This window comes from Squalius cephalus (genome assembly GCF_949319135.1).
Source record: "Squalius cephalus genome assembly, chromosome: 9".
Lineage (NCBI taxonomy): Eukaryota > Metazoa > Chordata > Actinopteri > Cypriniformes > Leuciscidae > Squalius > Squalius cephalus.
Window position 1 is genome coordinate 31,391,764 of NC_137130.1, and position 23,883 is coordinate 31,415,646.

Genomic DNA, 23,883 nt, shown 5'->3' on the forward strand with positions numbered 1-23,883 from the left:
AGCACAGACATTTAGTCAGTAATCATACTGATAGTCTGAACTACATCACACCAGTTCGTTCGTCAAGTTCTCTAGAAGTATATCGGGGCCTTAAGTTTCATGGCCACAGAAAAACTTCTTAATGTATAGAGTTTTAGTGCATTTAGCAAGATGAATATTTTTTTTTAAGGGACTTTATTTGTGATCAGAGAACAGCAAAGATCTTGGGTGAATGCACACACAAAGTTTATTTGACTATGGAACACACTATAATTAATCTAAACATAAACACACACACATTCACACAAGAAAGAAACGTATTGGTTACATACATAACCCTTGTACCCTAAATATGGAACGAGGACATGAGATGAATGTTTTCACATAGATGAAACATTTTAAAGTTTCATCTTCCAGATTTCAAGTAGTCAAAAGTAAAGAATCACCCATGTATGTTTGTGTTTGTTCCAGGCACTGAGGGTTATGGGTAAGACCATGCGGGAGTGCTGGCATGCCAATCCAGCTGCTCGGCTTACAGCACTACGTGTCAAGAAAACCTTATCTCAGGTGACAGTGGTCAAGGACGTTAAAGAGTAACCCAGCGGCCTGGTACCCCTCTTATCTCTGTCTGTCAGTGTTATTGGGACATTTAAAATGCTCAGTTAAGATGCCAAAGATTGCAAGAATTTAAGAGGGAAAGACTGTCTTGCGATGAAACCTGTGCTTTGAAAAAATGAAGGAAAGTGTATTCTGTTTTGTAGTCAATAGATGGTGATAGAGTACTGAGATACTGCTACCTCAACTGATCCTACAAGTGCCAAATGCTTTGAGTTGCACGTTAAGCTTTGTGCCATAAATGTCTTGTTTGGTGTAATTTACAAAGTCACACTTAAAATGTCTGTATACTGTATCTGTTTTCAGAAACTCAGCAAAAAAAGAAACATCCTCTCACTTTCAACTGCTTTTATTTCCAGCTGATTTCTTAATGTGTAAATATGAACATAAATATTAGTATGAACATAAAAACATTCAACATCTGAGACATAAACTTAAGTTGCTCATATAATTGACAATTAAAAAAATAGAATAATGAGTGAATATGTTCCCTGAACAAATGGGGAGGAAAGGAATGTAAACTGCAAAAAAATATTGATGGTTTATTGAACAAGAAAAAAAAAAATAGTTTAAACCATAAAGATTATTTGGATTGTACAAAATTATCTTTACAATATAGTATCCTGAAAAAGGGACATTTCTTTTTTTGCTGAGTTTATATACAGATGACCAAAAATAAATAATTTTTTGTTTACTTTTTTTTTTTTTTTTTTTAAGACTATGTGTTGACGTCAGACAGCATAATGTGGTCTGCAACAGGATAGTGGTGTTTTTTTTAACCCAACTTTGTGCAGGTTGTGATTTCCTGGCACTATTTTTTTCTACTGTTTTAAACACTTCAAATCCATTTTGATTGTACGGAGTAGGCTACCTGTAGACAGGATGATTTTCTGTAAGCCTTGTCATTTCTGAATGTAAAGGAAATAGGTTGCGTTTATGCTCATGTGCAAATGCATGAAACAAACTCTGATGTCCAAAGAGGTAAAAAAAAAAACAAAAAACGATGTAACTGATCATCCAAAGTAATTTGACAAGATGCTTCATATAGAGCAGGGGTCTCCAACCTTTTATACATCACGGACCAAAAGTAACGGATATTCAAAGCCTAGAGCAGGGGTCTTCAACCGGTTTTGTTTTAAAAGTATTTTTTGGGAAATGGCCAGGCATTGGTGGGGGGTTTGAGGTGTGATCAGAGCAATGATTAATTTACTAATTTATCTGTCCTTCCATTCCGTCCATCAATTCTCATGGGTCACAGGATACTAGAGTAAATCCCAGCATCTCGGGCCACAGGCTGGGGACACTACGCTCACACACAGGCATGCACACATTCACACATTCAGTCACACTTGCGGGCTATTAATTGTGTTTATTGTGTCATGTCTAAGAATTGCTCTTCAATATCATCAATTCTCAGAGTGAAAGTGGTAGATGAAGTGGTGGTTTTCAGCAGTTGCTGTTGCCCTTTTTGAGTAATTAACTCTTTCCCTGCCAGTGTTTACTAAAGTTGCCAGCCAGCACCAATATTTTTTTTTTATGATATTCACAAAAATGTCATGGGCCCCCAGAATATTTTGTTGCATAAATATGTAAAAAAGTCGATTCCCCTGTTTCACAGCCAAGGCTTAAGCCTAGTCCCAGACTAAAATGCATGTTTGTGCTGTCATTCTATCTTAAAATATGTCTGTGCCATTGTTTTTTCTCAAGATACACACCAGTAATGTTTTTTTTTTTTTTTCTAAGGCCATTTTTTTAAAAGCTACTTAAATGTCCTAATTTAACAAATGCCTACTTCTGGCTTAATCTAAGCCCTGTCTGTGAAACCAGGCCAATATATCAACAAATAGAATAGAGCCTCTGCTTAAAATAATACAAATAATAATAAATAATAACAACAATAATAATAATTCTAGCTTCATTCATTGTTTTTTATCAACACTTGAATGTTTCATAAAATAAAAATTATAATAAAAAGCTATGAAAATCACATTTTTGTCAACAGCTTTGTCCATATCAGATTCAAAAAGATGATCAAAACATAGATCAAGTAGATAGAGTCCATCAACGCCCCTAAAGCTTGGACAGAACTTTGCGCAAGTCTTCCTGGGTTCTATATTTTTTTTCTGTAATGTTTGATTTATATACTGTTGAATGTTTGATGATCATGTTAGCTTACTTGTTGAGCTAACGTGCTTGTAAGCAACGACTGCTTCCGAAAACTTAGGCAGCTGACTTGTGTCTGCCTTATAGGCAATGACTTTGTAGGCACCTTTGTGCACGAAGGTACCTCATGAAACTGATTTCGGACAGACTTCTGGGGCAGGTTTAATGATCTACAAGCAAAATAGAGCGAGCTTTGGCAATAACTAAGCAAATATTTAATTACTACAATATTAATTTCTCGCTAGAAATGACATCAGAAGTGGAAAACGTTGGTCAAAAATGTACATTTACACACAAACTGACCACCAACCTCAACTCTCAGATGTCATTTTTATTTTTTAGGCTAACTGTCACAGAATGGAATGCACAGAATGGGTTGTGGAATATAAAAGGCAGCGAAGGATATATTTATGCTGCCTTCAAAAATCGATCAGATGAAGGTATCTCAGGAGACAGAAAGTTAAGCTAACATTGGATTCAGACATGCCTTGATGCCTTTCTACCTTGGAATGCATCCTCAAATCTGAAGGCAGCATTTTTAGGTTTTCGGACGCAGCGAACGTCTACCTGCTCCGTCTGGTTTACACAGGTCTTCTTCGCTTGCTTTTGGATTAAGTAATGCTGTACTATGTCAGAAGATCCGTAACCAATCCCCCTACCGTATAACAGTGAAATGGATTGCAGGAAAACTTGTCAATGGCGGGGAAAGAGAGGGATTTGTCTCTCAGTGCTGGGTGCTTAGTTTCAAGATGCTGAAGCAATTTTCAGGGTTTCATGGACTCATTAGCTTATTTATCTCTGAATTGTGAACACATGGGGTTTGGAGCATCTGAACTGCCACAGCCACAAAACCATATTTCAGATACGATTCATAGTATTTTCAGTTAAATGCAGCTTTCTCTTCCCCCATTTTCTCATCAGTAGCTGCATTATCATCATTGCTCTGACTTTTCCAACCTCCTGCTCTAAAGAAACATTGGCCAAGCCTGTTGCAAGAGTGAAATTTATGTTTTCTGAATTGTGCCCACTAGGTATATATTCTTTTTTTTCTCCCCCCCCCCCACAGATTTTACTTGTAACCCTGGTAGCAACTTTTCCAAATTGTTCCACAGTCTGTAAATGGGTCGCAACCTCAGGGTTGGGGACCTCTGATCTAGAGGACTTCTAAATGCCAATGTGAAATATATGACTGTGAAGAAAGTGTAAATTGTGTAATGTTATATTCAAGTAGAAATTGCACTCTATTGCACTATATAAAGGCTCTAAGCTGCTAAAGAATATAATCAGCACTCAACAGCCTTGAAAATACAGAAATGGAAGAGCCCAGCATATCTGAAACCAAACATAAAATTATCTGTATATAAATTAACATGGGAGTATAGTGGAGCATTGTCATTTCTTAAAATGTATAACTGCATAACTTACTTGTCTGTTATATTGTGCTTTAAGTCTGTGTGGTTGAACACTCAGTGTATTTGTGATGTTTCACTAAGATGTGAGGCTGTTCAGTAGGGATTTCTCTGTGACCTCTCTCTCTCTTGTGTGTGTGTGTGTGTGTGTGTGTGTGTGTGTGTGTGTGTGTGTGTGTGTGTGTGTGTGTGTGTGTGTGAGAGAGAGAAATATGCCTTGTGAAGTTCTTGTGCATATAGAGTTCTATTTTTTGTACAGCTTTAATCTGGAACTTGTCTACAAATTACAGTATATCACTTCAAATATCTGATTTGTGTTAAGATTGCCTATGTCGATGTGACACTAACAATTCTTGTCTCTATAGGGGTTTTCCATACTCAATGAAGTATAATGCATATGATGCATTTTATATGCTCACCGGACAAAAACAAAAAAACTGTTTTGATTTAAATAGGAAAATGCTGAAGAGTCTATTATTGGATCATTATTACAGTGATTGTTATGTTTCAAGTTTGTCATAAGTTTGACAACAGTTATTCTAAACCCTAATTGATGGAGTGTGTAGCTTTTCAACCATGTAGCTTAAACAACCATGTAGGAAGACACATCATGGCCATATTCTAGGATGACAATGTCAAGATTCATCAGACTCAAATTGTGAAAGAATGGACCAAAAATGGATGCACCACTTGATGGAAATAAATGTTGTGATGTTATGTACATCAAGAGATGCATCAATTTCTGGTCAAGATCTTGTGTTGACAATGCAAGAGTCAAGCACTCTGTAAAGTCTACTCCAGCTTATCCCAAAGACTTTCAGTGAATTTAAGTGCCAATTCATGTGTGAAAATGATTCTTCATGCCTCCTCCCAACCATTTCACACACCTTTCACAATTTGAGCCTGATGAATCTTGACATTTGTCATTCTGGAATATGGCCATTATAATGTCTTCCTACATGGTTGTTTAAGAAATGAAAAGCTACACACTCCATAATTTAGGGTTAGAAGAACTGTTGCCAAACATATAACATGCTAGAAACATAATAATCATTGCAATAATGATCGAGTCACTGACCCTTAAGCATTTGCTTGTATAAATCCAAAAAGAGGCTTTTTTTTTTTTGGCCGGGCAGTGTATTTTAGTCTAAACTTTACATAATTCTTTCATTAGACATAGAAATAGTTTGCTGACTGTTTGGCATAAACATAAACATTCATATTCTATTATATTTATTTAATCTCTACCAAAGCGAAAGTGTTTAATTAATTTTGCCTGTTGAAGACAGGTCTTGTTTTATCCTGCTTCAATCATTTGCAAAAGCATAAAATGCTTAAATAAGGATTAGACAAGATGTCTGGGGTAGCCAAATCCTTAAAACTTAGGGAAAACTGCACCATTACTGGCCTAATGCTGTTGAGAAATGTTGTAGTTCACTATATGCCATTTGGGTGTTCAATCTGAGATCCTAACAGAAGTAAACCTTTCAGACGAAAGGTGTGAAAGGTCTGAGAGACAGCAGAGATGTGTATATGAGAATTGATTACATAATATGTCCACTGACATGTCTTTTTGTGAGTAACATTGTGTTTTCTCTGTATTAGAGTATTTAATTTTCTGCAATGTACACCATAGAACAATAAACTATTGTTCATGATTCATTGTCGTCTTAGTATGTGATTTATTTTATTTGGTCTTTTAAATATATTTGGATAAATATTTCAGTTCGTTAGTTCCTTTTTTATTTCCATGGATGCTGTGCATACTATTTTCAATGCCAAATTTGTTTAGGAAAACAATTAACTAACATTAACATTAAATGAGCAATGAATTTGTTACATAATTTATTAATCTTTGTTAATATTAACTGTTAATTGTTAGTTCATGTTAGCTCAAGTTTATTAAATAATATTAACATAAGCAACTTTTGATTTTAATAATGTATTAGTAAATGTTGAAATGATACGGTTAATAAATGCTTTAAAAGTATTTAACTTTATTTCATGTTAAAATTTGTATAGTAGTTATGTTAAAGGATTAGTTCACTTCAGAATAAAAATTTCCAGCTAATTTATTAACCTCCAAGAAAAGAAATGAACTCTCTGGGGTCTGAGGTGTTTTTGGGGTCCTTGAGATGTTCTGACATGCCCTGACATTTGTGCTTTTTTCAGTTGCTTATAAACATATTAATGGCAAAGGTGTAATTACACTCTATTTAGCACAAACAGGGCTACCATAATATGTGAGCAACATGTATGTACATGTTTGTATTTTTGAGAGAATAATGTTTATGCATGGTTATTGAAAAAACTAAAAATGAAAGTTTCTGAAATAAGGCCACAAAACACATACTAAATATGTGTCAATAAGACTTTTGACTAATGGATGTCGTCGCCTGAAAATCATCCTGCCTAATAAAACAATACATTGATTTAAATTTTGTGAAACACTTTTAGTTTGGAAAGGCAATATGCGGATGGGCGTAAACGATCCAACACCATCATGAATATTTAGTGGTTCACACCTGAGAAGTTCACACCCATAATGAGCCTTTCATTCAGGTGTGTCACTGAGCCACAGGAACGAATGCAAGGACTATATATATATATATATATATATATATATATATATATATATACACACACACATACATTATATATATATATATATATATGGTTTACAGTTGGAAACACAGTTGTTGTTGTTGTTTTTTCACAAATTGTGCTTGCAAATTGTATAATATCCAAGGTAAACATTTCTAGTAATTGTGCAGTTAATTCTCATGCTGTATTTTCAGAAATTTTTGGAATATATTCTCTACCCAAATGTGTCACTAATAAAACACAATAAAAAATTATTTAAAGAGAAGGCTTATATTGACCTTTTAAGTTTTGGTTTACACCTATCCTTGTATATATTTGAGCTATTTTATTAAAAAGATTATACAATTACAACAATTAAAATTTTAACAATATTTCCAGTGTAATCTTTCTTTGTAAAAATACATTTTATCATACGTATTTCAAAGTTAAGGATTCATTAGTTTGAATATCGCCTACATTGGAATAAACACAACATCTTAGTTGATTATTTTTGACAAAACATATATATATTTAACGCATCAACATTATAAGCTTATTTGATGTGGCAGTATTTACAGTAAAAACTTTATAATCTATCCGATTTTTGTAGTCGATTTTTACTCATCTTAGTATAGCAATAGAGTTTGCTAAAAGCTTGCGATTAGAACAAAACATAGAACTGACCTATTCTTCAGCCGGATCCGTTGCTCCTCGAAATTAAACTTCCAGAACTTCTGAGGTAAATTTTCCAGGATTATTATCAAGATAGTATTATTCCTCACATTGTCGTAAAGTACATGAGTCTGAAAGTGACCTCGCAGTGTGTGTTATCCAGCTGATGGTGGGCGTTTCACAGGATTGCAGGATCGCCTCACATTTGCGTTTGAATAGCGCGCGCTCTCCGTGGGCGGAGTCAAATTAAAACATAATGAGCTGAGATGAGAACGACTGACATCTCTCTCTTTTCATACAAATTACATAAACTGAGAATATTTGTTTTTTATAAAAATTACTTCATTAAAAAGAAGAGAATTCAAGCTTCATGCCTGTGTGCCTGTGTGACTGAGTATTCGCTGAGTTACAGTTCATTTTCGGACGCGTTTCAGAATGGACTTCACTGACAGAGAGAAGGCAGAACTCGCTTCATGTTTATTTTTCTTTATTTGGCAAAAAGCACAACACTTTGTTTTTAGTATACACAAAAAAATACACACTTAACAGGATCGATTGATGTATAACACAAGTATGTCAAAATATAAAAGTATTTGGTAACACTTTACAATACGGGTGCACTAATAAGCATTAATTCATGCTTAACTAATGCACAGATAATCATGTGTTAATGTATGACTCATAAAGAACTAAACCATTAATTAATGATTACTGCATCAGCAACTAATAAAGATTCTAAATGATTAATAGATTAAGTAATATATGAATTGTTATTAATTGAATGTGTCAATGTATTAATTCCTTAATAACTTATTTTATTAACTAAAAGTGTAAATTAATGTGTTAATTACCACAGTTGGTCAAAGTCATGTACTTCAACTTCCAGTTGTCTGCTTTAATTAATCATTAACTAATGATTTGCAAATGTATCATTATGTTATGACTTTACTTGCTGAGGCACATGACTATTAACTAATTGTTAAGTAATATGCCATTTATGGGTTTAAAATGGCATATTACTTAACAATTAGCTAATAGTCATGCGCCTCAACAAGTAAAGTCATATTTATTTTATCATATTATATAAGACATAGGAGAGAGTGACAATGGACCAAACAAAGGTCTATATTCAAGCATCTCTGTCATCTCTGTCCTCTGGACAAAGAGGTTCGGTCTTATATGCTACTGACCAAAAAAAAAAACGTCTCGGGTTACGACTGTAAACCTTGTTCCCTGAGAAAAGGAACGAGAACTGCGTCGAATGACACTTTGGGGGAACGCCCCTCAGCGTAGTGCCTCTGAAGTATGAATGAAACTAAACTAATCCTGATTGGTGTTGCGTCATGACGTAATGTGTGACGGCATATACGGAAGCTACAAAAGGACGCCGGCACACAACAGAGATAGCTTCTGTGATGAAGCACGCGCTCCCAGGCAGGGGAAGGCGTGGCGAAGGGACGCAGTTCTCGTTCCCTTTCTCAGGGAACAAGGGTTACAGTCATAACCCGAGACGTTCCCTTTCGAGGGAACTTGAACTGGGTCAAATGACACTTTGGGGGAACGAGTACCCATTATGCCACAACGAGCCCTGCCTGTCCTAGTGTGAAGCTGCGCACAGGCACACTTAGGACGAGAGCACAAGTGTGCCAGGTGTCGATGGAATGTCCAGGCTGTAAAATCTAATAAAAGTATGTGGGGTGGCCCATCCTGCTGCATCTTAGACTTCCTGGATCGGGGCCCCTGAAAGGAGGGCTCTAGAGGACGCCATGCCTCTGGTAGAGTGAGCTCACGGCCAGAGGTGAAGGCAAATTACGCACCTGGTAGGCCATAGATATAGCTTGGACAATCCAGTTGCTAATGGTCTGTTTGGAAGCAGGAAGCCCCTTCTTGGACGACCCGAAACACACTAACAACTGGTCTGACTTCCGCCATGAGGAGGACCTCTGGATATATATTTTGAGAGCTCTGACAGGGCAGAGCAAGTGAAGTCTCTCCTCATCCGCTGTCACGTGAGGCGGAGGATGAAAAACCTGCAGAACCATAGGCCGTGCCACATTAGATGGCACCTTAGGCAAATAGCCCGGCCTAGGATGTAGGATGGCTTTGATGTTGCCTGGAGCAAACTCCAGGCACCCGTTGGAAATAGAGAGCGCCTGGAGATCTCCTTCCCTCCTCAGAGAAGTAATGGCCAACAAGAAAGCCACCTTTAGGGAAAGGTTCTTGGCCTCAGCCGACTCCAGCGGTTCGAAGGGGGCCTCAACCTGTAACACTCACACTGTACAATACAGCCGAGTTTACAAAATAATTAGGACCGCCTGTTCCCGTTGTCTGTTCAGTATACCAATTACTAATTTGCAGACAACCAATAACACCAAGAGATATGTTTAGCAAACAACCTCCTTGTATTTACAACTTCACAGAATATAAACAACCCACACCATAATACCATATACAACACCAATATATACAACCAGTTGTAATTGTGTGAGTGTGTGTGTGTGCGTGCGAAAAGTCATATAGTCCAGCGTGTATATACAATGTTAGGATCAGCCTCACCGGTGAGAATGTCAAGTCCGTGAGCGTGATCAATGAACGTGATGACTGTCTTCTGTCCTCCGATCAAGTAATCCTGGCCGCGAGCCAACTAAAATACTCCACGGAGGAACGGCGACCCGGTGCTTCCAGGACAGACCATCACGGAATAATCCACATGCACTCCAACAGGTTAGGTGATGAGAAGATGCTCCTCACGACGACCGGCATACCGGTTCCTTTTATGGCCAAACTCATAGTCATTTCCTGTTTACATGACAGGACCACACGTGACGAAACGTCACGAGCAGATCTCGCGTGAACAATATGGAGGTTCCCAATACGCGATAGTGAGGCATAAACAGTGTACAGAGGAAAGCATACAAGGTAATACATTAAAATGCCACAACATACTTAGTTAAATGGCACTACCCTTATTTAAAAACTTCCTCTCATGTGGCCACACTACAAACCAACCCTTCGAGAACCACCGCCAGGTCCCAAGTGGGAACCCTGGTATGAGCCGCAGGTCTCATCCTCCATGCCCCACGGAGGAAACGTACGACCAACTGCTGTCTCCCCGTGGAAGCGTGGAAAGCCGAAATGGCAGCCACGTACACCTTGAGAGTGGACGGGGTAAGACCAGCCGAGAAGCGATCTTGGAGGAACTCCAGCACTGAAGCCACTGGGCAGTTAACTGGGTCCACCTCACGCTCTCTGCACCATACGGTGAAAACATTCTATTTTAAGATGTACAATTTTCTCGTGGAGGGAGCTCTAGAGCTGAGTATGGTCTCTACTACTCCTGCTGACAGGCCGGCCTCTCGGTACTGTGCCCCCTCAGGGGCCAGACCCACAATAGCGCTCGTCCAACTTGCTTTTTACTAGTGCTTCCTGCCTCTCATGTGGCCAACTGATATTAAGACGGGCCACAGCACTTATATGCTTTATATATAGGAGTTAACCAGGCCTCTCTCTCTAGATTGCAAATAGTTCAGAATGCTGCCGCTCGACTCCTTACAGGAACCCGTAAACGAGAGCACATTATGCCTGTTCTTGCCTCTCTTCATTGGCTACCAGTTTGTTTTAGAATACAGTTTAAGATTTTATTGTTTGTTTTTTAAATCTCTTCATGGTCAAGCCCCAGCTTACATAGATGATCTACTGAAGATGCATGCTCCTCTGAGGTCATTGAGGTCCGCTGACCAACTACTCTTATCTGTTCCTAGAACACGACTTAAAAATAGGGGAGATTGAGCATTTTCAGTCGTGGCCCCTAGGCTGTGGAATGATCTGCCTATGTGTGTCAGAGTAGCTCCCAGCCTTGACATTTTTAAATAACGACTTAAAACTCACTTTTATTCATTGGCTTTTAAACCAGCCTGAGAGTTAATTTCTGCATTTTATTCTTTTAGTTTGTCACTTGTTTAACTGTGTTTTGTGCTCATGTCGTGTTTATAATTTGTCTGAAATTATGTCAGTGTCCAGCACTTTGGCTAACCTCGGTTGTTTTAAATGTGCTTTACAAATAAAATTTGTAGCATATATGGGCTATGAATCATTCGTTCGTTTGTTCTGAATTAACAAATTCGGACTCTCTGTGTTTTCTAAGCACATTTATTCTGAACCCCAAAGCCTTTTTACACTCTGAACTGAGATATGTAAATCAAGACTCTCGGCAATCTAAATTACCATCATGGCTCTGACATGGCTGGGTTTAGATTGCTTTCTGAAACTTTTACAGCTCTCCCGACACTCTATGGCACCCTGGAGTATTACCAGAACAACATACACACACACACGCAAGCCTCAAAGAGATAAGGACTCTCTCTCTCTCTATGTGACATTCCAGACACACACACACACACACACACACACACACACACACACACACACACACACACACACACACACACCTTTGTATTAGAACTTAGCAATATCCTTTTAATATATGTACAATTCCATTATGCATGTGTGATTCATTTTCCTGCTTTATAATAGAGGTGTGGTTTTCTGGTGTGTAACTTCAAATCTTAAGTGTATTTCTAAAGAATGAATCCCTAACAGGATCACATTCCTGTAACATTACCTCTGCTAGGTCATAAACTTTATGACCCCCCCAACAGGAATTTCAAGGGGAACACAACTCTCACTTGAATTCCGACAAAGAAAGAGGAATAAACCCTGCAATCATATATTTTCTATAGGTATAGCCACTTAAGAAATGTATAAACATGGATTTGATTTCCCTGTGTCATAGTAGCCGATATCATGGCTTGATAGTGTGTGAATCGAACTTTAAATGTTTGTAAGATGCATACCGTATGTAACTTTGTGTTCCTATAATCTCCAAATGACGTGTTTCATATCTCTGTAATTCTCTCAATCTAACGGAGTCGAATTCCGATAGCAGAATGCAGTAATGTACATTATTTTACAATTTTCATATTTCTGGAAGCCGAACGGCTCAAATCGCATCTCCTCATGACTCATTCAACTGGGCGTGTCTAACAAGACAAAGAAAAAATCTTCCCGCCCGAGATGCTCTAAGATGATTGGTCTGCGTACACAGAGTAGGCGTCAACCCATCTTTTCCATAAAAGACCGACTCAGGAAATCTTCAGTGCGCACTTTTTCTGTGAGAGGTTTTCAAGATCCATGGCTCCTTCGGGAGCTTTTCTCCGTTTTCTCTTTTATTTTCTTTAAGTCTTTGCTTTATTTTCGTCTTCGGACTCTCCCTACGTTCAGTGAAGCAACTTCAACTCAAAGAAAAAGACTCTTTTGGAATTCCCGTGACCGCGCTCACCGGAAGAGACGAGAGCGCAAGCCCTGTTTTCTTAAGGAAACACACGGACGTTGCTCCTAACGACACACGCAAGACTCTGCGTTCTTCAGCAACACAGAGAACCATTTTGCAAGATAAGTTTATTGAACTTTTAATGTAATCTGATTCCTTGTTGTCTCTCTCTCAAAGGTTACCTGGTCTGTGATTTTTGCCATGCTGTGATCTCTCTCTGATCGCAGATTTTTGCTTTCATTTTCTCTCGCTCACCCTTTCATCCTCTCTCTCCCTCTCTCTCTCATCTGTTACCCGTTTTGTCTTGTATTGTGTTTACTGTTTGTATTGTTAGATATTTACTTGTGTAAATTGTAGTATTTTGTATTCCTTAGTTCGATGTATTAGTCCAATTATTAAAATTCCATATATCCCTGATTGCATCTGTCTTAAATGCCCATATTACGAGTCAATGAAATGTTCGATCTTAAGCTACAAAGCTGATTTGTTACTTTTCAGTAACCTAAATTTTATAAGGACAGGATAATAGTTTCATGGCCAGAAACTATTTTTCCGGAAATTATAAGAAGTGATAACTTTACTGAAAAGTTGATAAGTTGATCTTACGGCCGCGTTTGCTGGACAAACAGATTGTTTGATAACTAAATTAATTCCATTAAAGTTATCCCATAACTTCGATTGGAATAAGACTATTGATGTATTAATGACGAACCATAACCCGTTATGGTAATCATTCATATATGGATCCATTTTCAACTTCGAATAAATTAATGTAACTGTAATATGCAAAATATTAATCATATTCATGATTAATTATTAAAATTCCCTATAGATCATTTGAGCTAATGTTAATGTGCTACCCAGTGCGGTTACAAATTGTATTGTATTATTGTATTGTACAGCACGAGAGTCAACCTCCACCAGCTCCTCATATGCGGGGACATGGGGTGGCGAGTCATCCCCAGAATCCCCGCCTTCAATGCTGAGCACGTCTACTTCCTCAGAAGCAGACAGCTCAAGCATCGGGCTCTCCACTCTGGCTTCTTTCGCGCGAGGAGGGAGAGCATCAGAACTGGCGGATGAATCACGAGAGCGTGCCTCGGCAGTCTCGGGATCCCCCGCCAAATCCATCTGCGAGCCCCATGAAGAGCGTTGCTGCGCCGCCTCAGCGGACGCGGGTCCCGCACCACGGGGCTCGCGAGCCTAGCCATCCTCATTAAAAATGGCCAGACAGGAACGAAGCACACGGATTGATAGTCTTTCACAATCCTCGCAAGCAGCCCCCTCGAGAGCTGCCTGCGCCTGCTGCGCACCCAAACAATGAACACACATTTGGTGTGTGTCCCCACCCGTGATGTAGCGAGGGCAGGGATGCACACACCTCCTGAAAGTGCTTGAGCTCGCCATATTTATATATATATGCTTGTGACTTTGAGACAAACAACACCAAATAAGACATACAGGTACAGAGAGCGCTTGCTGAAGAACAGAAAGCTATCTCTGTTGTGTGCCGGCGTCCTTTTGTAGCTTCCGCATATGCCGTCACACATTACGTCATGGCGCAACACCAAGTTTAGTTTCATTCATACTTCAGAGGCGCTACGCTGAGGGGCGTTCCCCCAAAGGGGAACCAGAGGAACATATGGTTTCTATTAACATGTGATGTATATCCCATGCTATGCTTTGGTGAAACTCCATACACTGCATAAACATTCCATGTCTCTAAATCTTCAGCACAAACTCTCTCACTTTGGGACAAGCTAGACTGCATGAACGGGGGGTTCATGCAGTCTAGCTTGTCCTAAAGTCTCTCTCACACACATGTATTCAAGAACACTATGATTCACAAAATACAATGATTACAAATGATTATGAATAAAAATAATAAGTAATACTAAAAACAATATTAGATGATGTCTTCAGTCTTTAGTCTTCAGTCCCTCCACTGGAACTACGGCCGTTAGTTCCACACCATCATTCCCAGGTGGCCAACCTATTGAAGTGATAGTGAGGAGGAGAATAGCAGACCCATAAATAGACATAAAGAACAGAGGAATAGAAACAGAAAGGAAAACAAAAAAACAAAACAAAGAAAACAAAACAAAACAAAGAACCCCAACCCATGTTATGTTCCCGCATGTCATTTAACATCTATGTGAATGCATTTAAAATGAACCCCAATCATCTAAGAAAAGAAAAAAACTAATAATACTTCTCCAGTGCCTGGACTTGTTAAGTGCCGGAGCACGATGATTAACACCTCCAGTTCCTGGCCAAAATAACAAACTAAAATAAACGTTGATGATAAAGGATCCTATCCCTTGGGGTTGAAAATCAGTAAGCGGGTGTTAAATGTTTGTGAGGTTGTGTTTTGTAAGTAGTGTAGTGTGTATTCAATCTCCAAATTCACACTTTAATTCCCATTCTCGGTTCTAACAATATGTCTCATGTATCGAGAATAACTTACAGCCATTCTCTAATCAATGTCAATGGAATTGATTCCTGAAATGGAAGCAGAAAAAATAATTAATCATCACTCCTTTTCTCAATCTTTAAAGCTAATGGATGAACAGTGCTCAATCTCAGGCCATAAGCCATCATCATTTTGTTCATTCATTAAGGAAATTTTAACTTGTGACCAATGATACCATCTATCTGTTCCTACACCTTTCACTTTAAGGCAAACACTTGTTTCAGTTGTTGAGAGTATCTCATATGGTCCCGTCCACCTACGCTCTAATCCTTTCCTAGCAACACGTTTGACCATAACAAAACTGCCTAACTCGGGAATGTGAAGAATGTCAGTAGTGGTGTGTTTTTCATCCCATTGCTGTTGAGCTTCTTGCACTTTCTTATTATTGTCTTTGGTAGCTTTGTCCAGCATTGTGAGATAACATCGTAACTTCTCTTGGAACAAAGTAGAATCTCCTCCAGTTCCTGCAGGTGGCGGAGCATCAGGAGGTAGAACCATTGCTCTTCCAGTCATCAGTTCGAAAGGGGTTAGTCCTGTTACTCTGTTTGGAGTTGCTCTCAAGTTCCACAGAATAGCAAGTAATAACTTATGCCAACCTTGGCCAGTCTGCAGAATGGCTTTGGTAAGAGCTGTTTTCAGCGATCGGTTCATCCTCTCAATCATTCCTGAACTTTCTGGCCGATATGGGATTAAGATTAAGATTAAGATTAAGATATACTTTATTGTCCCCAAAGGGAAATTTGTTTTGGACTCTGTCCATTCCGCAGTTTTTACAAAGACAACACAAAATACAAAATACAAAGAATAAACGTCTCTCAACACATCCTCTCACAAAACATGTTCTCATATACATTAGACAGCTACGTATATAGTAGGCACATTAATACCTTTCATTGGCAGTTTTAAAAATTACAACCGGATATCAGGATGTGGAATTTCTGTTTTATCCCCATCAATTTCATTGCTTCCTTCATCAGTTTTCCAGTGAAGTGAGTTCCATTGTCAGAATCAAGTTCATATGGAAGACCCCAGCGAGGAAAAACTTCTTCCACCATTACTCGTGCTGCCGCTTCAGCAGTGCAAGTTCTCGTAGGGAATGCTTCCACCCACCTAGTAAATCTATCCATGATTACTAGAATGTACCCTCCACTGGTCCTATGAAATCTATTTGGAGGTGTGTTGGTCTGGGTGCATGTGACATTCACACCTTTACAGACATTCCCACATTTGCTTTCATGCAGATCAAGCATCTTCTACAGTAATCATCAATCTCTCATAATCCATGGCCACCACCACGTCTCGCTGATTTGAGCTTTCATTGCTTTTGCTCCAGCATGCACTTTTCCATTATATAGCTACATTAGTTCTCTTCTTGTTCCAATAGGCATCACCACTTGTCCTGTTGGAATTCTCCAGATACCTTGATCATCTTCTTTCGCTCCCGCTTTTATCCATTGTTCTTTCTCTTCATCTGTCTCCGTTTGAGATGACAGAAGATGGACCTCAGGGTTATCTTTGCTGTTTTCCTATACCAGGGTAACAGGAGTAAGTTCTCTAGCTGCTATATCTGCTGCCGTGTTTCCTTGACTTTCTTTGGACTTGTCAGATTGATGTAATTTTACTTTGATCACAGCTGCTTCTCTGGGTAAGTGACATACTGTTATCAAGCAACAAATTATGGAAGCATGTTGTATTATGCTCCCACTGCTAGTGATAAGTCCACGTCTTTTCCACAGGGCAAGGTAGTCATGGACCACGCCAAAAGCATAACGACTATCTGTGTAGATGTTAACTCGATCTCCTTCTGATAGTTCAAGAGCTTCCGTAAGCACCATGAGCTCATCTAATTGTGCTAAAAATTGCCCAAGAAAGAGCTCCTTTCTTCACAACAGTTCCATCAGCTTCCACTACAGCCCATCCAGTATGTCGCTTTCCATCAACATAGTAACTGGATCCATCGACCCATAACTCTTTGTCTGGATTTTCAAGAGGGATTGAATTAACAGGACCAAGACTTTCTTCTTCTACTTGTTTTTCACACTAGTGTGGTATTCCCTCATGAGGTTCCAGCATCATTGTTGCAGGGTTAAGGGATATGTTTCTGATGATTTCCACTCTCAAATCCTTGTTCAACAAAGTTGCTTCCCATTTTGCTCTCCTCGCGTCAGTGATAGTCTTGATGTTTGTGTTGTTCAACAACGTCACTATACTGTGTGCAGTATGATAGTTTGTGCTCCTATCAGATTTTCCACAGCATCCACTGCCCATGTGGCACCATCGAGAGCTTGTATACATCGTGGTTGACCAATCATAGTGACAGTAATCGTTGTGGAAGAGTATCCAACTGGTCTGTACCAATCACCTGGTTTTTGACACAGTACTGCTGAGTAGGCACGGCTTGTCGGCTTGTCTTCTCTTCCACGGCTTGTCTTGCTTCAGGTCGGATGGGGTATTGTTTATGAGGGGCATGTATCGGTCCCTCAATAACAAAAGGGTCAAGGTTGGCTTTGCCACAATCCAATTTGTGTTTAGCCCAAACATCTGGATATAAACTGCACAGAAGACCCCACAGACCGTCTTTTCACCAGTCTCTGATGATTAGTTTTGCTGCACCAACAGAACTTATATTACATGTCCGATATTCGTGTGGTAAAGATTAATGTGGAGTCTGGTGTTTCGATTAGTTACGATTAGTTCCTAATTAGAAACACAATCTAAATGTAAGCATCATTCAAAATTTTTGTCAGATTAAGCACGGAATAAAGTAAAAGTGAAACTAAAATCTAAAAAGTAAGAGAACTTCACCGGAGCGCTGAAAAGATATACTCACATTATACCTTCGCCCACGCTGTTGGAATCCGTTGTTGGACCAACAGGTGGTCATTACAAAATCATAAAAATTATGTATTTTTATCAAACTAAGTGTTGTAAGATAACTATCAGGAGAGCAGTGATGTGTGAACTGAGTTTGGTGGCAGTACAGTGAAGTTATTGAATATTTCATAATATAAAATGTCCCTTCAGACTTGTCTCTTAGCTGCCTGCTCATAGAGACCAATTTATATTATAAAGCTCTTTTTGAAGAAAATTGGGTTGTAGCTCGCTGTCTATGTTACTATGATTGGAAATAGGTTTCATTTGTGTTTTAACAATGTTTAGCTCACAAGTCATTGATCCGAGAATTTTGAATCTTTGAATATATTGCCAACTTTACTGAACTCCTTGAACTAGGCACTTACCACATTTTTTTACATTTTCAAACTCTATGAACCGCTCCATTGTTAATGTAGCAGTATGAGTTAACTCGTAACGAGCTGGCGTTCTTTTGGCTAATCACTGCCACAGGCCGCATAAATACAGGTAGTAGTCCTTCTGACTGCCCTCTTGGTGACGGAAGTGCGTCATACTTCCGGGTCACTCACTCCGTGTTGTTTTGCTGCTGCGCTACAGATCTCCAGTTGGCGGGCCAGTCCTCCACCCCGTCGTTCAACGCATTCAAAAGCGGATGTTACCGAAAGCTACCTGTACTGTTTGTACCCTTTGAGCTGCCTCCTCCTGGGTTGATACAAAACACTGCTTGATCGGAACCGGGCTGGTTCAACTGGAGATTGACTTCAGCTGCAGAGCATTCATTCACTAGCTGCTGTTTTGCCTGGACTGCTGTTTCCTAATGTATATGTTTTGAACATTGTACCAGTCACTTTACTCGATTGCTGCACGCCAGTCCTGGACTGCTGTTTCCTAATGTGTATGTTTTGAACATTATACCAGCAATTCTACTCGATTGCTGCACACCCGTCTTGCACAGCTGTTTGCCTAACGTGCATGTTTTGAACATTATATCAGCAACTCTACTCGATTGCTGCACGCCCGTCATGCACAGCTGTTTGCCTAACGTGCATGTTTTGAACATTATATCAGCAACTCTACTCGATTGCTGCACGCCCGTGTATACGTACCTGTGTGTCCTTAAGTGTATCAGTAATATTGCAATTAGGAAATAAATAAAATCATTCTCTGGGTGAAAGTCCCAGGGTGGGGTAGTCGGTGTTTTTGGGGCAGGTTCCACCTAGACTATAACCTCCTCTGTTTTGTCTGCTCTCGTGCCGCCACATTAACATACGGAGCTGTCTGAAACACTGTCAGCGGGACATTAAAGGTCCCGTTCTACGTGATCCCATTTTCAAACTTTAGTTAGTGTGTAATGTTGTTGTTAGAGTATAAATAATATCTGTAAAATTATAAAGCTCAAAGTTCATTGCCAAGCGAGATATTTTATTTAACAGAAGTTGACTACATCGAACGGCCCGTTTGGACTACATCCCTCTACTTCCTTCTTTAATGATGTCACTAGAACCGTTCTTTGACTAACCTCCGCCCACAGGAATGCTCTACCGAAATTCGTTTATGTACTTGCGCACTTCTAATAACTTAGGCTACTGTGTTTACTCAGCTCTTACGGTGATTTTCTGAAGTAAAACTGACGCTTCATCTTTTGTGTGATGTACAATTAAACTCATCAGTATATGTTTGATCATCATTCAGACAGCAGACTTGTAGGCTATTAATAAATAATGGATACATACAAGCAGATGACAAATACGTTATAATAAAAGTAATTAAACTACTAAACTATACCTCTTTCATCTCTATACAGCACTCTGACTCTGTAGGCATTATTGTCCGACTCGAAATGAACACCGTTACTGAGAGTTTCTGATATTATCATCATTCCGTGAGATGAAATTGTCCTGAGAGACTGAGCGCGAGCTCATGAAGCTCCGCCCCCTGGGTCGTCCAGCAGCAGCTTATTTGCATTTAAAGGGCACACACTAAAACAGCGCGTTTTTCTGAGCCCCAAAAAATGACAATTTAAACATGCTGTAAAAAATGATCTGTTGGGTATTTTGAGCTGAAACTTCACATACACACTCTGGGGACATCAGAGACTTATTTTACATCTTGTGAAAAGGGGCATAATACGGGACCTTTAAACATGAAGTGTTTGTCCGAGCTCACAAGTTTTGCGAGAGAGCGCAAAAGTCTTGCGAGGGAACGCAAATATATTTTCTATCTAGAGAACGCAAAGTTTCACGGGGAATGCAAAAGATTTGATTTTTTTTCTCCCATCCCAAATTTCTTCCACCACCATGTGTCCTCCGTATTATAAAGTGTTACCTTGTAAAGTTTTACTGGTAACACTTTATAATAAGTATACAGAGATAAATTATTTATAAATCACTTGCAAATTATATAGTTATTCATAGTTCATAGTTAATATGTTAATATATTATATACAAACAGTGAGTTCTTCATTTATATCACTGTAATTAACAAACTATTGTTTAATTAGCCCATATATAAAGAGTTAGATAATGCTTTGTTAACAACTTATGAACCGTAACTTGTTCTCACTTTAGATTAGGTCATGGAAAATCGGGAAAATGTCATTAATTAAGTGCTTTAAACCAACCTTTATTGGACATTAATTACATTAGAATTTAAGTATTAAGAGTTCTTTAAGATGTTTACAAATACATAACCACTTAAAAAATAACATAATGCTGTCAATATGAAATACATACAAGTACTCATTTAGTTAAAAATACATCAGTTATGATTTAGGGGTAGGTTTAGGGGATAGAATTGACAGTTTGTACAGTATAAAAATCATTATTTCTATGGAAAGTCCCTATAAAACATGGTAACCAAGTGTGTGTGTCTGTGTGTGTGCTTGTGTATGTGCTTAATGTATTTGTAAACATTTTAATACTAATGTAATTAATGTCCAATAAAGACCGGATTAAAGCACATCATTTATTATGTTTTTCCGATTTTAACTATTTATGGTAAATAGGTTGTTAACAAAGCGTTATCTAGGCCTAAGTCTTTAAAGATGAGCTAATTAAACAATATCACTTTGTTAATTTCAGAGACAATGAATGAATGAAGAACTCACTATTTGTAAATAGTCAATTATTGTATTAACTACAGCTTATAAACTATTAATTAACTATAGTTTGCAGTTATATTTATAAGCGCTATGTTACTGTATACTTATTATTGTCACGGAACTGAAGAGTACAGACGAGGTAAAATCCAAATAAAGTTGATTAAAGTATTGGAAGGGAAGGTGTATTGGCTGGTGCTTTTTTTTAGTACCACCTTGGTTGATGTTCCAAGCGAGCAGTACTGATACTAAATTGTGATGTGTAAACACTGCAGATCACTGATTGGTCAGAGAGAATCATCAGCATCATTGGATTTGAGTCATTTGGATTTGGTGCAACTATAACGATCAGTCTTTAATCCCACCCACTTTGAAGCGGTAGTAAACTGCAGTGGAAAAGCAAACCGAGCCAAAGTAAAGCAAGCCGAGCCAAGCCGTACTGAGCCATACCAAGCAGTGGAAAAGTGGCATTAGTCTTAGTTGTTCCGCAGCGATTTTTTGCCTATACTGTTTCAATGAGTGCTGTCGGCATGGTTTTTACACTGCTGCTTGCAAGATCTTCCACGGATTATGGTGAAAGATGTCAATCAAATTTTGAGGTTGACAAAACATTTTCTGATAAGGATCAGGTGACAGGAGAGATCAGCGTGAGGGCGAGTCAGAGAAGCCACATGAGAATAGGCAGGCAAAACTAGAAAACTGAGGGATGAATACATACATATTTTAAAATTAAGCTTCAATTAATTTCTATATTTATAGAAATGCAGGCATGACGAGTCTATTTAGTAGAAAAGTTCATTCATTTATTATTTTGTCATTGTTTAATTATGTTTAGAGATTGTGTTAAAGGACTCCAACCCTGAAGGAGCTCATTCTGTCCCAGTGTAGCTGTTCCTTTGTTGCTGGCACAGCACTGTGTAAGCTCTTTTTTTTTTTTTTAGTGAAAAAACAAAACAAAAAAACTTCGTTTGATAGTACTTTTCATTTTGAGGAGTACCCTGTATAAAGGTGTTATCAACAAGCTGCCTGACCTTTCAGTCCTACAAGTGGCAGAGGTGTATAAGGATTTTGCCAGTGCTACATCCAGTTTAGTCACCACGATGGGGCTCCAATGGGGGATTCATTGGTGGATTCTGCCTTAGTTCCTTCATACTAACAACCAGCATTCTAGCAACAGTGTATATCTGGCTGAAGTGATGGCTGTAGACATTTGTATTAGGAGTGGTGTTAAGAGCCTCAATCGGGGGCTATTTTTATCCATTAAATATAGATATTTTTCTTACTCAAATGCATCGCTTCACTTCAGAACGCTTTTATTACCCCCTGGAGATGCGTGAAGCACTTTAATCATGAATAGATGCGCTTTGATGGACTTCCAAAGACATACAGCCATTCCCTGGCATTATAAAGCTTGGAAGAGCCAGGACATTTTTTAATTTAACTCCGATTGTATTCGTCTGAAAGAAGAATGTCATATACACATAGGATGGCTTCAAGGAGAGTACAGATGGTACCCAACCAGAATGCCTATTACCGCCGTGCCAGAAAATAAACCAGCCGCATTTCAAAGTCGTTCCCGAAATGACCGCCAGGTGGCGCAAAGGGACATTGTGCAAAACAGCAGCAATAGCCGTATTTTAAAATGTAAGTGGGTTAAATATAAAACCCTAAGCCTGATAGGCATATTTTTCATATATATAAATAGGCCTATTAGGCTACAACAGAATAGAACCAAAGATAGAATCAATTTTAGAACTGAAAAAATAGAATCAAAAGTTAAAAATAGAGACGATATTAGGAGCAATGACGCTGAATATTTTTACTATTCTATTGAGGAATTAGATAAATGAAGAGCTCTCGTGAGCGATACAATTGCATAGTAATTTATAGTGATTTCAAAAGCAGTCCTTAAAAAAAAATACATGGAGTAGTGTGGTATAATTTTTCAGAGATTACGCGGAACGCGTTTTAGTTAGATCCTGGTTTCAATGCCCTTAATGTATAGGCTAGGCTACTGCTTTAAAAAAATGTCACAACGCGTTTCGAGATTGTTTTGAATTAAACATTGAAGTTTAAAATGTAGTGTTTTGGCACACCAGGCCGAGTGGCGTTACGCATCGTTCAAAAATCAAGTTTTATTCTGACATGTTGAATTGGCGTTAGAATTTTTTTTTTGATTTATTAGATTTAGATTTTAGATTTCGTTAGATTTATTTTTCTCATAACAGCTAAAATAACTTAATATATGCCTTGTCTTAATATGACCTACTTAATATAGGCAATAGGCATATACTAGCCTATATAATAGCCTAAATTAGCAAAACTTGGCCACTAAATATTTAATTTTCAATTATTTTAATTATCACAATTAAAGTTTTAATTTTATTAAATTGAACAAGCGCAACAATTAGCATTTAATCAAATATTCTAAAAGATGTATTATTAATAATAATGTTATTTCAACATAATATTTCGTTTTTTCGACATAATATGTGTGCGTGCAACAAGCAAGATGTGTATTTGTAAATCCGGTGATGCGTGCATTGATTTTTATCAATAAACTAGTGTTTTCTGACAGTGTCGACTGCAACGATGAAGTTGACGATCGCCATATTTGTAGTGAACGCACCTAGAGAGAAATGCACATAAAGACATAATCAGAGAGTAGCCTTTTTCTTTTCGTTTTGAATTATTTAGTTTGAAGACATTT

The 23,883-nt window shown here is 38.3% G+C and overlaps 1 protein-coding gene across 5 annotated transcripts in view; it reads left to right on the forward strand.

Moving 5' to 3' along the window:
* acvr1c (activin A receptor type 1C) overlaps positions 1-1,577 on the forward strand; it is a 105,666-nt gene extending 104,089 nt beyond the window's left edge. For all 5 annotated transcript variants that reach the window (XM_079881297.1, XM_079881298.1, XM_079881299.1 and 2 more), the window contains one exon: positions 451-1,577. In XM_079881297.1, coding sequence (XP_079737423.1) covers positions 451-576 — 126 coding nt within the window. In that variant the 3' untranslated portion in view covers positions 577-1,577. The remainder of the gene's footprint in view (positions 1-450) is intronic.
* The last annotated feature ends 22,306 nt before the right edge of the window (positions 1,578-23,883 follow it).